The 12,846-nt window shown below is 46.7% G+C and overlaps 2 protein-coding genes and 1 pseudogene across 2 annotated transcripts; all 3 read right to left on the bottom strand.

Moving 5' to 3' along the window:
- Positions 1–995: 995 nt before the first annotated feature.
- LOC103712482 (cytochrome P450 89A2-like) lies at positions 996–3,119 on the bottom strand. Its single transcript, XM_008799011.4, has one exon. It carries the CDS (start codon positions 2,786–2,788, stop codon positions 1,253–1,255), a length of 1,536 nt encoding a protein of 511 aa, XP_008797233.2. The 5' UTR covers positions 2,789–3,119; the 3' UTR covers positions 996–1,252.
- Positions 3,120–7,293: 4,174 nt separating this feature from the next.
- Positions 7,294–9,041, bottom strand: LOC120104180 (annotated as a pseudogene).
- Positions 9,042–10,731: 1,690 nt separating this feature from the next.
- Positions 10,732–12,513, bottom strand: LOC120104179 (cytochrome P450 89A2-like). The gene has a single exon (XM_039114806.1). The coding sequence runs from the start codon at positions 12,394–12,396 to the stop codon at positions 10,858–10,860; it is 1,539 nt and encodes a 512-aa protein (XP_038970734.1). The 5' UTR covers positions 12,397–12,513; the 3' UTR covers positions 10,732–10,857.
- Positions 12,514–12,846: the final 333 nt, after the last annotated feature.

Raw genomic sequence — 12,846 nt, 5'->3', positions numbered from 1 at the left:
TTCCAGAGAGCGATCATAGAAGCTTACTGATAACATATATATGTGGATGGATTTTATATTATTATATTTCTTCTTTTCTAGGCGAAATCCATCACCACAGACGACTTCCACGGAAGACGGCAGTTTGGACCATAACACTTGGGCTACCAATTATGGCCTGAGATCAAAAATTTCAGCCTTGTTGCAAGTTGAGCACTCGATATCTGCTTCTTGTTTGCTGTGAATACTTCAAACACACGCATGCAATAAGCTTCATTGAAACGGTAGTGACCATCCCTTGCTCCATGATATTTGGACTATGATGAGGGATGGATGGGCCTTTCGGGCCAAGCATATTTACTTGGGTGGCTGCGTATGTAGCCTGTCACTCCGGAGGTACCTTGTGGACTGGAGATGGAAAGTTGCCCTTGGCACTCTGAGGTATCCTATTTTTTAACTTTATTGGGTATATCCGTATCCGGTATGATCCATCCATCCGAGAAAAAAAAAAAAAAAACTCCCGCTTCAAAATGCACCCACCGGAAACAAAGTGCGCACAGATGTGCACATGTTTAGGAGAAGAATCACCGACTCTTGTGGTGTGGCCAATGCCTCTACATGACAAGCAGGCAATCGCATTCCTACTCCTTTTTGAAGTCCCCTGCTTCTCCACATCTAAAGAAGCAACCTTAATTTCTTAAATCGACTCGGTCATCCACCTTATCAACCTTTAGATATGTTTTTCCTTATATTATGTTGCAAGATAAAGCTACACTTGATTCCATCCGTTCCTCTTGTCAAATGTCTAGAAGTGCACATCTTCCACTAATTCCTTAAACTTCATTTCTTAAGTTCAATTATCCTTCTAGCCTTCTAACTAGGATCAATAGTTCCTCCTAGAGTCATACTCATCACACTTGCAGCCAGTTTGAGCTCTAAGGCTTCCTTATTATATTCTTTGCTTGGAATAGTGGGAACACTATAGTAGTACCATCTTTTCAAGTAGAAGGGAGGAATAGTGGGAACACTATAGTAGTACCATCTTTTCAAGTAGAAGGGACCGTAGGTAATGGTTACATAACTAGAGTAGCTCCCTTCCAAGTATTCCTATCCATCCAAACCTCGATAAAAGTGGAGTTTTGTAACATATCATCCATAGAATATAGAAGCCAACTTATCGAGTATGGCAGGAGCACCACGCGCAGGCATTAAAACAAAAGGAAAAAAGAAAAAAAATGGAAATTCAAAAAGAAAATTGCTGCACCAGAGACCGCTATATCTTCGTCCGTGGAAGTATGCAAGCCCGGAGGGGGTTCTTCATGACAACAGTGAATTCTGGCTTCTCGGACAAGTCCACCTCCTCCCCCTCCACGGGCTTCCACTCGAATTCCTTCACCAAATTGGCCACAAAGCACTCGAGATGCAGCATGGCGAGACCGATCCCCGGGCATATCCTCCTCCCCACCCCAAACGGCATCATCTTGATCTCCTTGCTTCCGGTTATATCCACCCCCTCCCCTGAACCCCCGGCCAAGAATCTCTCCGGCTTGAACTCCATCGGCTCCTCCCACACCTTCCCATCCCACCCCATCTCCGCCACCATGAAATTAATCGAAGCCCCTCTCGGTATCAAATACCCATCCAAGACCACGTCCTCGGTCACCGTGTGCGGCAGCACGAAGTGGCCCGGCGGATGCCGCCGCAGCCCTTCCTTGATCACTGCTTTCAGATACGGCATCTTCTGCAAGTCTTCCTCCTTAATCTCCTGCGCGTCACTCCCCACCGCCCCTTCGATCTCTTCCCGTAGCTTCGACTGTATGTCTTGGTGCTTCACCAAGTTCGCCATGATCCACTGCAATGCTGTCGAGGTTGTGTCGGTGCCTGCGTTCAGAAACTCCGAGCACAAGGCGACAATCTCCCGCTCTGTTAACCTCCTCCCCCCTTCTTCTGAGAGTTCGATGTCAAGAAGGGAATCGACATAGGAGTAAACGAACCTTTCTTCTTCGCTCTTCTGCCGTTGTTGCTGTTTCTTGAATTCTTTTCGGGCTCTGATCAATGGGACAAATAGCTCTTCCTGTCTCTGACGCATTTGGAGAACTGTGTTTATCCTATCTCGGAAGACGTACCTCGAGATTCTTGGAGCGAAGGCGAGGACGTTGAGTTTATTGCTGTAAAGGAGGAGGCTCTTTTGTGCGATCTCGATGTCCTTGATGGCCTTCTCGTCTAACTTCTCGCCGAAGCACATGAGAACCAATAAACAGAACATGGCGAATTGAAAGCTCTCCACGGCAGTGACCGCGCCGGCGTCGTTCGAAGCGGCTTGGGATCGGAGGTGGTTGGAGAGGACTTGAAGGACCCAGGCGCGGCCGTGGGCATAGACCTTGACGCGAGAGGAGTGGAGGATCTCGGAGATAAGGTTGCGGCGGAGCAGGCGCCAGAGGGGGCCATAGGCGGCAGCGGAGATCAAGTGGTCGCGCCCGAGGAACCGGAGGGCGGGGAGCTGGGGCGTGCGGTCGGAGAAGGTGGCTCCATGCTCGACGAGGGCCCGGTGGGCGAGGGTGCGGTCGGAGATGAAGATAGCGGGGCGGGAGCCTACGTGGAGGGTGACGATGGGGCCATACTGAGCGTGGAGCTCCCGGAGGATGGTCTCCACCTCTTGGAAGGACCGTCGGAGCCAGAAAAGGTTGCCGATGATCGGCACGGCCGGGGGGCCTGGGGGGAGCCTTTTCTTCTTGGTTGCATGGTGGAGGAGAAGACTGAGGGCCGTGGCAAAGGAAAGGGAGAGCAGGATGAGGAGCCAAATATCCATGTCTTGCTCCTTCCTTAATTAATTTCTGGGTGCTGCTAGTTTCTGCTGTGGCCGTAAAGAGATGTGAAATTTATACACAGGTGATGGTGGATTTTAACGCGATTTGTATAAATCTGGTCATCGTTAAACGGCATTCAGTCAGCGGTGGCTGGCGGCTTCTTCACTTATTTGATTAAAATAAGTGAAGACTGAGGAGCGTTTTGGCTGGGGAGGGTTGCTTTCGCTTGTCTTTCTCTTCAGCGTTCACGCACAGCGCGTGTACGCATTGCTTAAAATCTGGGCCTTCTAACGTTACATGGCCCTTATCATGAAACTACAACTGATGACAACATAAGGTTGCTACCAGCTAGTTTAAATTTTAAAGGATGTTTTGGTTATCAAAACTAACACAAGCAAGTAAAATGTCCGCAATTCAAGCAGGGTATCAACAGAAAGTAGCTCTATCTTATTGGCAGTTAAGCTAATCCCAATTAATATGGGATGATGGCGTTACTGGATCCTTCAGGAGAAAGGATTTATCTCTTATGAGATTGATTGAAACATTTACCTGTTTATTTTGGTCCACACGAAGAAAAGTCTTATAATTAGTCTGTGTTCTAGATCTCCGACTTGGTGCTTGTAAAATAATTGGCCATCAAGTTTCTTGGTCGTTAAGCATCTTTTCCCATCCGGTCACAAAATAATGGGTGCGTGACGCAAGTGCTTAGCTACGCAGCCTGGGACCGTTTTTGGTGAGGTTAACGTGGAGACACGGCTGAGCGCAAGAAAAAGAAGAAATAAAACAAATGAGTCTCTCTCAATCAAGATCACATAAATACCAAAGATGCATACCGTTCCATACTTCTCATATTTAACCTTTAGCATACCCATCAAGCTAAAAATCCAATAAGACCATTTATCACAACCCAAAAAAATAGCCATGTTATTTAGATTCTTTTACCATATATAAGTACCTAAGATCTATTCAATATATAACTAATGTGGGACTAAATATACGTCTACAACCACCAAGGTGGTAGCCTGGTGTTAAGGGAGCTTGGACTCCATCCGAGTTATCCGGGTTCGAAACGCGCGGGCGTCGATTAAATCAGGAGACCGCATGCCCCACGTCCGGATGGCTTTATGTGGATATGCTTTCATTCCATCAGTACTGAGGTGGCGCTTGGGTGACGTACTCACACGTGGATGGCCTAATGGGTTTTCCACGGGTTAGAGAGAGCACGCAGAAATTTGCAACCCATATCGAACATTTTCTGATGGAAGGGAGGTCCAGTGAAGATTGCTATGCAGGTGGGGTTCTGCCCCTCCCCCTTCCCTCCTATTTTAAACAAAAAAATATATATACGTCAACACCGGTTATTACAAATATTTTACCATAATAGATATAAAAATCTAGATAGTGAAACAAATATTTTGCCACAATCCCCAGCTTCACTAATATGCCCGCTACCACACTTGATTTATTGTAGGACAGATCATTCCTCGATGAGGGAGGCTACAAGGTGAGGTGTTAAACTCACGGGTGGAACACAGGAAGCTGCGATCATCATCCAAACTTGTATATCAGCAACCACTTATTTGATTATGTTATCACAAAAGGAGAGAGTACGATCATATTACCTTTAATGTATAAAATTAATATATCTCCAAAAATTTTAGTTCGTTGGGTTATTTGTCCCCATGTTGAGGTCAAGCAAGAATGTTTCCTCTATGATTTTTCAAAGTCGTACATCTTGCGTCGTCATCCTCCCAAGTACTTTTCAATTTGGTTCGCGAATGAAGGTAGCTGTCGACGTCTAATACGAAGGTGGGTTGGTTCACATGGGCACATTGCACTTTCGTATCCTTGAAATGTGGCCGTCCAATTAAGTCTCCTCCCATCTTGGTAGCATCTAGATTGCCTCTTTGTGAACGTCAACAATTTGCCTCCTTACCAAATTGTCTCTCTCCATGATGGGCTGTATCATTCTGGTGTGGTTGGTTCTGAGTTCGATTTCGGTATACCTGCTGGCGAATATTCAGGTGCCGATCTCTTTGTTGAGGGCTCTACAGCAACTGTTCAGAGAGTTCATGTGGGGCAGGCGAGAGAGCAGGCGAGGCATTCACCTGGTGGCATGGGAGGTTGTCTGTTAGCCGCTTAGACAGGGGTCAGGAGGTTTTGTCTTTGTTGGTGCGGCGAGAGATTCTAGCAGCTCGACGCGGCTAGGTTTCTTCTAGAGCCGGATAGTCTATGGTGTGCCCTATTGAGGGCGAAGTATGGTGGTCTTTCGACGCAGGGGGAGCTCTGGAGTGGGCGGCACTGTTCTTTTAATTTGGCGTGAGATTTGCTCCTGTGTGCCCTCAGTGCTTCCAGTGATCAGGTGGATGGTTGAAGATGGGCAGTCCATTGACATTTTGGAGGATCGGCGGCTAACAGAGCTACTACTCAGTAGGCTGCCGACGATGGTCGATTCTACAAGACTGGTCGGTCGCAGAGTCAGGGATCTGATGATCCCTGGCCAGGGCCAGTGGGATGAGGCCGTGATCAGGGAGGCTTTTGGGACACAGCTTGCGGAGCGGGTGCTGACCATTCCGATTCCTCAGGAGGGGCCGAATAGGCAGGTGTGGGCGGCGACTGGGTCAGCTAGGGTGAGGACAGCTGATGTACATGCGTTGTTGGAGGGTGAGCCGGCCAGGCGCTGTGAGGTCAGGTGGATTTGGAGATGCGGGCTCATCCGTAGGTGGCACTTTTTATTTGGAAGGTGGTCTGGAACTGCCTATTGACTAGGAGGATGCTGGCTAGGAGGGGGATGGGGGTGTCTTTGATGTGCATGGACTGCCTAAAGGCGGTGGAGACTATTAGCCATATGCTTTTTGAATGCCCGCGAGCAACTCAGGTCTGGAGGAGGGCATCCTTCCCAGGGCTAACTTATGGTGTGGGAGATTTTCTACGGCAGGTGAGGATTGCCTTACAATCGCCGAGCACTGCTGGATGGGATACTGCTGCTGTCTACCTGGCGTATCATATCTGGCTAGACAGGAACGCTAGAGTCTTTAAGGGGAGGAGGGCTCTCCTGAGGTCTGTTGTAGAACGGGCTCTCTGTCAGGCAGTGGAGATCGTGGAGGCCACTGAGGTTGATTCATCTGGGATAGCTAGGGATATATGGGACCCCCTCTTCGTTACCACAGCGTCTGGATTTGTCTTTGTCTCTTGGAAGCTCCCATACTCTGGCTACCTAAAAGTAAACTTCGATGGAAGGTTGCCCGACGGTATCAATCGGGCAAGAGTGGCTTTTGTCATCAGAGATCATGGCGCCAGACTGATTGCAGCAGGGGGTTGCCGCTCCTTCGAGGCCTCGGCTTTTGGAGCGAAGTTCAAGGCAGCCTGGTAGGGCTTTCTTATGCGAGATATATTTTGCAGGCAAGCTGTATCATTCTGGAGAGAGACTCAGCTTCCCTAATAGTACGCCTCAGGGAGCTGGGGCGGAAGGAGGTGGAGCATCTGCTTCTGAGTGATATTCACTGGATATTACAGGAGTGTCGGGTTCTTCAGGTTGGGCATGTCTTTCGGAAGGCGAATCAGGCGGCTGACTGGGTTGCCTCCTTCGCTGCACACTACTTCAGAGAGTTTCTCTGGACTCAGCAGTCTTCTGTTTCATTTGCTTTACATTGTTTGCTTGATGCTGATGTAGCTAGTAGTGCTCATGCTAGGATAGTGTGAGCTGCCGATTTACCAAAAAAAAAAATGTTCCAAAAAGAAATCATTAGTTTGTTTGATTATATCACTAAATTGTAGAATTGATCAGTCAAGTCTTCTACGTATACTTTAGCTGCAATCAGCCTCTTCAATGACCGAGGAATTGCAACTTTATTTCCTTCAACTACAGCTTCTGTTCAATCTCTGCTTAATATCATTTGCCTGCTTATTGTCATTTGCCAAGTCTCGAGCTTCAGCCATTAACAAGATGGTGGTTCAACTGAAGTACTTTTATCTAAGTTTGCTAAATTTTCAATGGCACAGTATGCTGCCTCTGAAGGACTGTTCTTGTTTCTTCATTTAGTGGAGCCTCACAACAAAGAAAGAAAGCATTCTGATAGGAAGATAAATTGAATCAAAGACTATTATGATAGAAAGCTGAACTTAATTTCTAACCATTAGCCGGGTGCGAACTTCTCCTCATCATATTACTAACTGTTTCATCTACTTTTTCTCACTAGTTATTACTTATTTCCCTTTTGCCTTCGCATTGTACATTCCATTCCTATCTTCTTTGACTCCCATGTAGATACTTCTCTCACATATTCAATAAATTGGGTCGCTCAACCTCCCCTTCCCTCAAAAAAAGAAAAAAAAAAAGTATGTTTGCTTATCAGAAAAACTAAATTAAAAAAAAGAAAAAAAATCTAGTCAAATTTAAAACATCTATTTTTGGAACTTATGCAGCTAGCAAATTTGATTTTTCTAAATTCTTTAGTTTTTCAGCTTCTTTTTTAAGAAACCAAAAATAGTTCCATGCGCGGTCATTGGTGCTAAATATGTTGATGTACGTATAACATGATCAAACTTTATTCAGTACAAAGTTATGGAATTTAAGAAAATAGATACAAAGCACTAGCTTCACAATATTTACTACTTCCTCGTACAGATCCGAGCACGGAGAGGATTCTCCATGGCCACAGTGAACTCCAGCTTCTCGGACAAGTCCCCCTCCTCTCCCTCCAAAGCCTTCCACTCAAACTTCCACACCAAATTAGCCACAAAATACTCGAGATGGAGCATAGCCAGCCCGAAACCCGGGCACATCCTTCTCCCCACCCCAAATGGCATCATCTTGATCTCCCTGCTCCCCGTTATATCCACCCCTTCCCACGCCCCCCCAGCCAAGAACCTCTCCGGTTTGAACTCCATTGGCTTCTCCCACACCTTCTCATCCCACCCCATCTCTGCCACCATAAAATTCACCTCCGCTCCCCTCGGTATCAAATACCCATTCAATGTCGCGTCCTCTGTCACCGTGTGCGGCAGTAGAAAGTGCGCCGGCGGGTGGCGCCGCAGCCCTTCCATGACCACTGCCTTTAAATACGGCAACCTCTGCAAATCCTCCTCCTTAACCTCCTCCCCATCACTCCCCACCACCCCCTCGATCTCTTCCAATAGCTTTCTTTGCATGTCCTCGTGCTTCACAAGGTTGGCCATGATCCATTGTAACGCAGTCGCCGTCGTGTCAGTGCCTCCACTCAAGAGCTCAAAGCAGAGGCTTACCATCTCACTCTCGGTGAGTTTCCGCCCTCCCTCTTCCTCCGGAAGAGAAAGATCAAGAAGAGAATCGACGTAAGAGTAAATAAATCTGTCTTCGTCTGACTGCTGCTTTGGATTCCTCCGAGCTCTTATTAGTGGGACGAAGATCTCCTCCTGCTTTCGCCGGCCTTCTACTATATATTTTGTTCCACCTTCTCCGAAAGAGGAGCTTGGTGATCCGGGGAAAGAGCGCAAATATTGGGAACTCGGTGAACGCTAAAAGCAGAACCGTCTGCACGGTCTCGATCTCTCTGATCGCCTTCTCGTCCAATTTCTGGCCAAAGCAGATGAGTACCAGCAAGCAGAACATGGCGTACTGGAAGCTCTCCATGGCCACCACAACCCCGCCGCGAGTCTCAGCCTCGGCTTTGAGCTTGTTGATGAGTATTTCGAGGACCCACCGGCGAGCTGGGGCGAAGAGCTTGACACGGGATTGGTGGAGGATCTCGGTGTTGAGGTTGCGGCGGAGGAGGCGCCAGAGGGGGCCATGGGTGGCAGAGCTGATGTTATGCTGCCCGCTAGAGAGGAAGTGGTTGGGCTCCACGGCCGGAGGGCGGTCGGCGAAGGTGGCGCTGCTGTGGACGAGGGCTTGGTGGGCGAGGTGGCGGTCGGAGATGAAGATGGCTGGGCGAGAGGTGATGCGAAGCATTACGACAGGGCCATGCTGCGCATGGAGATCTCGGAGGATGTCTTCGATGTCGAAGATGGATTTCCTCAGCCATAGGAACCTGGCAAGGAAGGGAATGGCGGATGGACCTGGCGGAAGCCTTCTGTTCTTGTGGGTGTTGAAGAAGAGAAATTTTAGAGCTAAGCAAAGAATTGTGGATAGGAGAATGAAAGAAGAGGCATCCATTGCTAATGGCTTCTTCTACTGGATTGGTTGTGGTGATGGATGGGGATTAATAGGAGATGGATGCCGTCGTGCTTCTCTCACTTCTTTATCCATTTTGGAAGTGAAGGATTAAAGAAGTTGTGTCGGCGTTTGTTTTTTTTTTTAAAGTAAAAAAAAAAGGAGGCAGACTACCAACGGAGCGTTTGGATAGTCAAGATCAAAAAAGATGGTGTCGATGACCTAGTCAAATAATGATCAAGGAAGAAATTTTTTTAGTTCTTGTTGCTATATATATCCTATGTTGAAATAAAATTTTTTATTTCCAACACGGCATAGCCTTTGTCATAGACTCATGGTTCCCTTATATCCCAGAGAATGCAGGTCGTGCTCAATCCATTCACCAACCGCACTCAATTTGCATTCTTGTGTGTTCCTGTGGTGATGGTGATGTATGATGGCTACATTGAGACCAATGCTTTAACAAGATAAAACCTCATCATCATATTTCATGTTTCTATAAATAATAATAATAATAATAAATCATAAGATATATTTTTTATTTTTTCTTAAAAATAGTTTTAATAATAATATCAAATATCATTTAAAAATATTTTTTTGCTTTAACATAGTAATTTCTTATAGCAATACTAAGTACTCCCTTGATTATGATTTGTGCTTGCTAGTTGGTTATATCAAAAGAATATATTTTTCTATTTGGTGATGAAGTCTTCGTTTTGTGGACATTGAAAATGACATCTGTTTACATTACTTTCTGAGGCTAGACTAAGCAAGTTCAAGTTCAAGTTCATTCACTATATTGAATTCCCAGCAAAGAATTTCAACATTTTTAAGGCATCAGGCAACATCAAAAGTCATCCTTGGGATAAGAAAGCATGATATTATAATTTACGTCTCTTTCACCCCACATTAATTTAAATCAAACTTCAACCACATACTTGTCTTTGGCCCGGAGATGAAGGTATATATGGGTGACTATGATGAACTTGATAGAAGACTAGGAGATGTCACTAGGTGACTTCGATATCTTCAGTGACCTTCACGTTTATTTACTAATTGAAGCATACGAGGAGCAGCAAGCGGAATATGGTATGTTAAAAGCTCTCCCTGAAATATTAGATCCACCTAAAAGTGTAGAGGTAATTTACTAAGTTGTTAGCTTTTTTTTTTTGTCTTTTTCAGATAGTGAGAAGTAGCACAAATTGGGTTATAGGATATGTATCGAAGGATTAAGAATTAGTTTGGTTTCTATGTCTGATCAATTATATGTTTGGAAAAGCTATGGTGTAGGAACTTTAGAATATTTCAACAGCAGTACCTTAGTTTCTTTAAATTAATATTACAAAATTTAATACAAGAATTCTTTTATTAAAAGTATCTATGCTCCAAATGGCACCGTTGCCTGTCAGTTATTGCACGATGGATCTGTTCTTGAACTTTAAAATTCTCAGACAGACCTTGCGTACTTTTCTTTTCACACACTTGCTGCAGCATAAACATGAGTTCTCTTCAAACAGGATTTCTTAAAATCCAGAAAACTTGAATTGCCAAACTCATAGCTAAGGTATCTAACAAGAATCGGATTTGTATTGTGCAACGTTTGCCATTAAAGATGTCATTACGAATGAATGTTACTGGAATCTAATTCTCCGATCTTCTTCTGAACTCACTTTCCTGCAGAATGGTGTTGTATGTGCGAGGAGCAAGGAATATCGTTATCCGCTGCATATAATTTGTAGGTCTTAGAGTTGAGAGACGGAGAGGCGGCCTCCCTCCTCACTCTAATCATTTATCTATTAAAAATGTACTCTGCTATTTGTTCAAGTCCCTGCATATAATTTTATTCAAGACAAAAGAGCCCTGCATATAATATTACAGAGTAGCTTGCAACACTTCGTCTCTATCTCACCTTGTTAACATGAACGAAAGGCAAGATTGATTTCACTCATTTCTTCTCGGAAGGATTCGAGCTCGAAGAGGATTCTTCATGACAACAGTGAGATCGAGCTTCTCAGAAAGGTCCACTTCTCCTTCCACAGCCTTCCATTCGAAATCTCTGACCAAATTGGCCACGAAGTATTCAAGATGTAGCATCGCCAGCCCGAGCCCCGGGCATATCCTCCTCCCCACCCCAAAAGGCATCATCTTGATCTCCTTGCTCCCGGTTATATCCACCCCCTCCCCTGAACCCCCGGCCAAGAATCTCTCCGGCTTGAACTCCATCGGCTCCTCCCACACCTTCCCATCCCACCCCATCTCCGCGGTTGTAACATTAATCGCCGCCCCCTTCGGTATCAAATACCCGTTCAAGGTCACGTCTTCCGTGACCGCGTGAGGCACCACGAAGTGGGCCGGTGGGTGCCGCCTCAGCCCTTCCAAGATCACTGCCTTAAGATACGGCATCCTCTGCAAGTCCTCTTCCACAATCTCCTCTGCGTCGCTCCCCACCGTCGCTTCAATCTCTTCCAATAACTTTCTTTGTACGTCTGGGTGCTTCACGAGGTTCGCCATGATCCACTGCAAGGCTGTGGTGGTGGTGTCTGTGCCTCCTGCCAAGAACTCCGAGCAGAGGCTCACTTGCTCACACTCACTGAGCTGCCGCCCTCCCTCCTCGGGGAGTCGTAGATCAAGAAGGGAATCAACGTATGCGTAAGCAAAGCTGCCTTCCCCGTGCTGCTGCTGCTGCTGCTTCCGCTCTCTGCGTGCTCTTATCAGAGGGACGAACTGTTCCTCTCGCCTCTTGTGCAGCACTAGCAGCAAATTCCATCTTTCTCGGAAAACAATCTTGGTGACTTTGGGAAGGAAGGCAAAGACGTTGAACTTCGCCAGGGACGAGAGTAAATGTCTCATGGTGGCTTGGATGTCATCGGTGGCCTTCTCGTCCAATTTCTCGCCAAAGCACATGAGGAACAGCAGGCGGAATATGGCGTACCGGAAGCTCTCCATGACCACCACCACTCCACCGCCGGCCTCGGCCTCGGTTTTGAGCTTGCTGACGAGTATTCGGAGGACCCAGCGACGGACGGGGGTGAAGAGCTTGAGGCGGGAGGGGTGGATGATCTCGGCGTTGAGGTTGCGTCGGAGGAGGCGCCAAAGGGGCCCGTAGGGGGCGGAGCTGATGTTGTGGCGGTTGCTGCTGAGGAGGCGGCCGGACTCGGTGGCGGGGGGGCGGTCGGCGAAGGCGGCGCCGGCCTGGACGAGGGCCTGGTGGGCGACTTTGCGGTCCGCGATGAAGATGGTCGGGCTGGAGGTGATGTGGAGGGTGAAAATGGGGCCGTACTTGGTGCGGAGGGATCGGAGGACAGGCTCGATGTCGAAGAGATTCAGCCGGAACCATTGGAGAGGACTGAGGATTGGTATAAATCTTGGGCCTGGGGGAAGGTTTGGCTTCTTGTGGGTAGTATTTGCTAGTTTGGAGAGAAGGATTTTGAGAGCTATGCAGAGGGTGATACTGAGGAGAAAGAACACCCAATCTTCCATTGTTAACGCTACCTTGGCGTAGGCTCTGGCAGCGGCGGTCTGTGGGAAGGAAGGGAACCTCCGGCTGCAGCCACCATTACTTATTGACAGGCTGATATCCCATCCTTGCCTTGTCTTGGCGTTGGCTTGCGTGGTTTGTAATTCAGAAGACGTGGCATGTTTTTTTTTAACCATAAAAATGCTGCCCCGGATGAGACCTAGTCCAGCCGAGTCCAATAGCCGGGGACTCATGTCCAATTTAATTCAAAATACCTAAATTTAAAACTTAACTCAAAATCAATTAAGCTTTAATATCCAACTTCGGTTCCACCTAGTAAAAATATATATTTAAAATTGATTCGACTCGAATATTAATCGAGCCATATTGGTGCTTGAGTTCAAGCTCAAATTCAATCCTTTATCATAATTTAAAAATCTTAATATAATTTTCTTAGGCACTCTATGCCTATT

Source organism: Phoenix dactylifera, chromosome 17, assembly GCF_009389715.1.
Source record: "Phoenix dactylifera cultivar Barhee BC4 chromosome 17, palm_55x_up_171113_PBpolish2nd_filt_p, whole genome shotgun sequence".
In the NCBI taxonomy this organism is placed as follows: domain Eukaryota; kingdom Viridiplantae; phylum Streptophyta; class Magnoliopsida; order Arecales; family Arecaceae; genus Phoenix; species Phoenix dactylifera.
The sequence above is the reverse complement of the archived record's forward strand: the minus strand, read 5'-3'. Positions and strand labels throughout refer to the sequence as shown.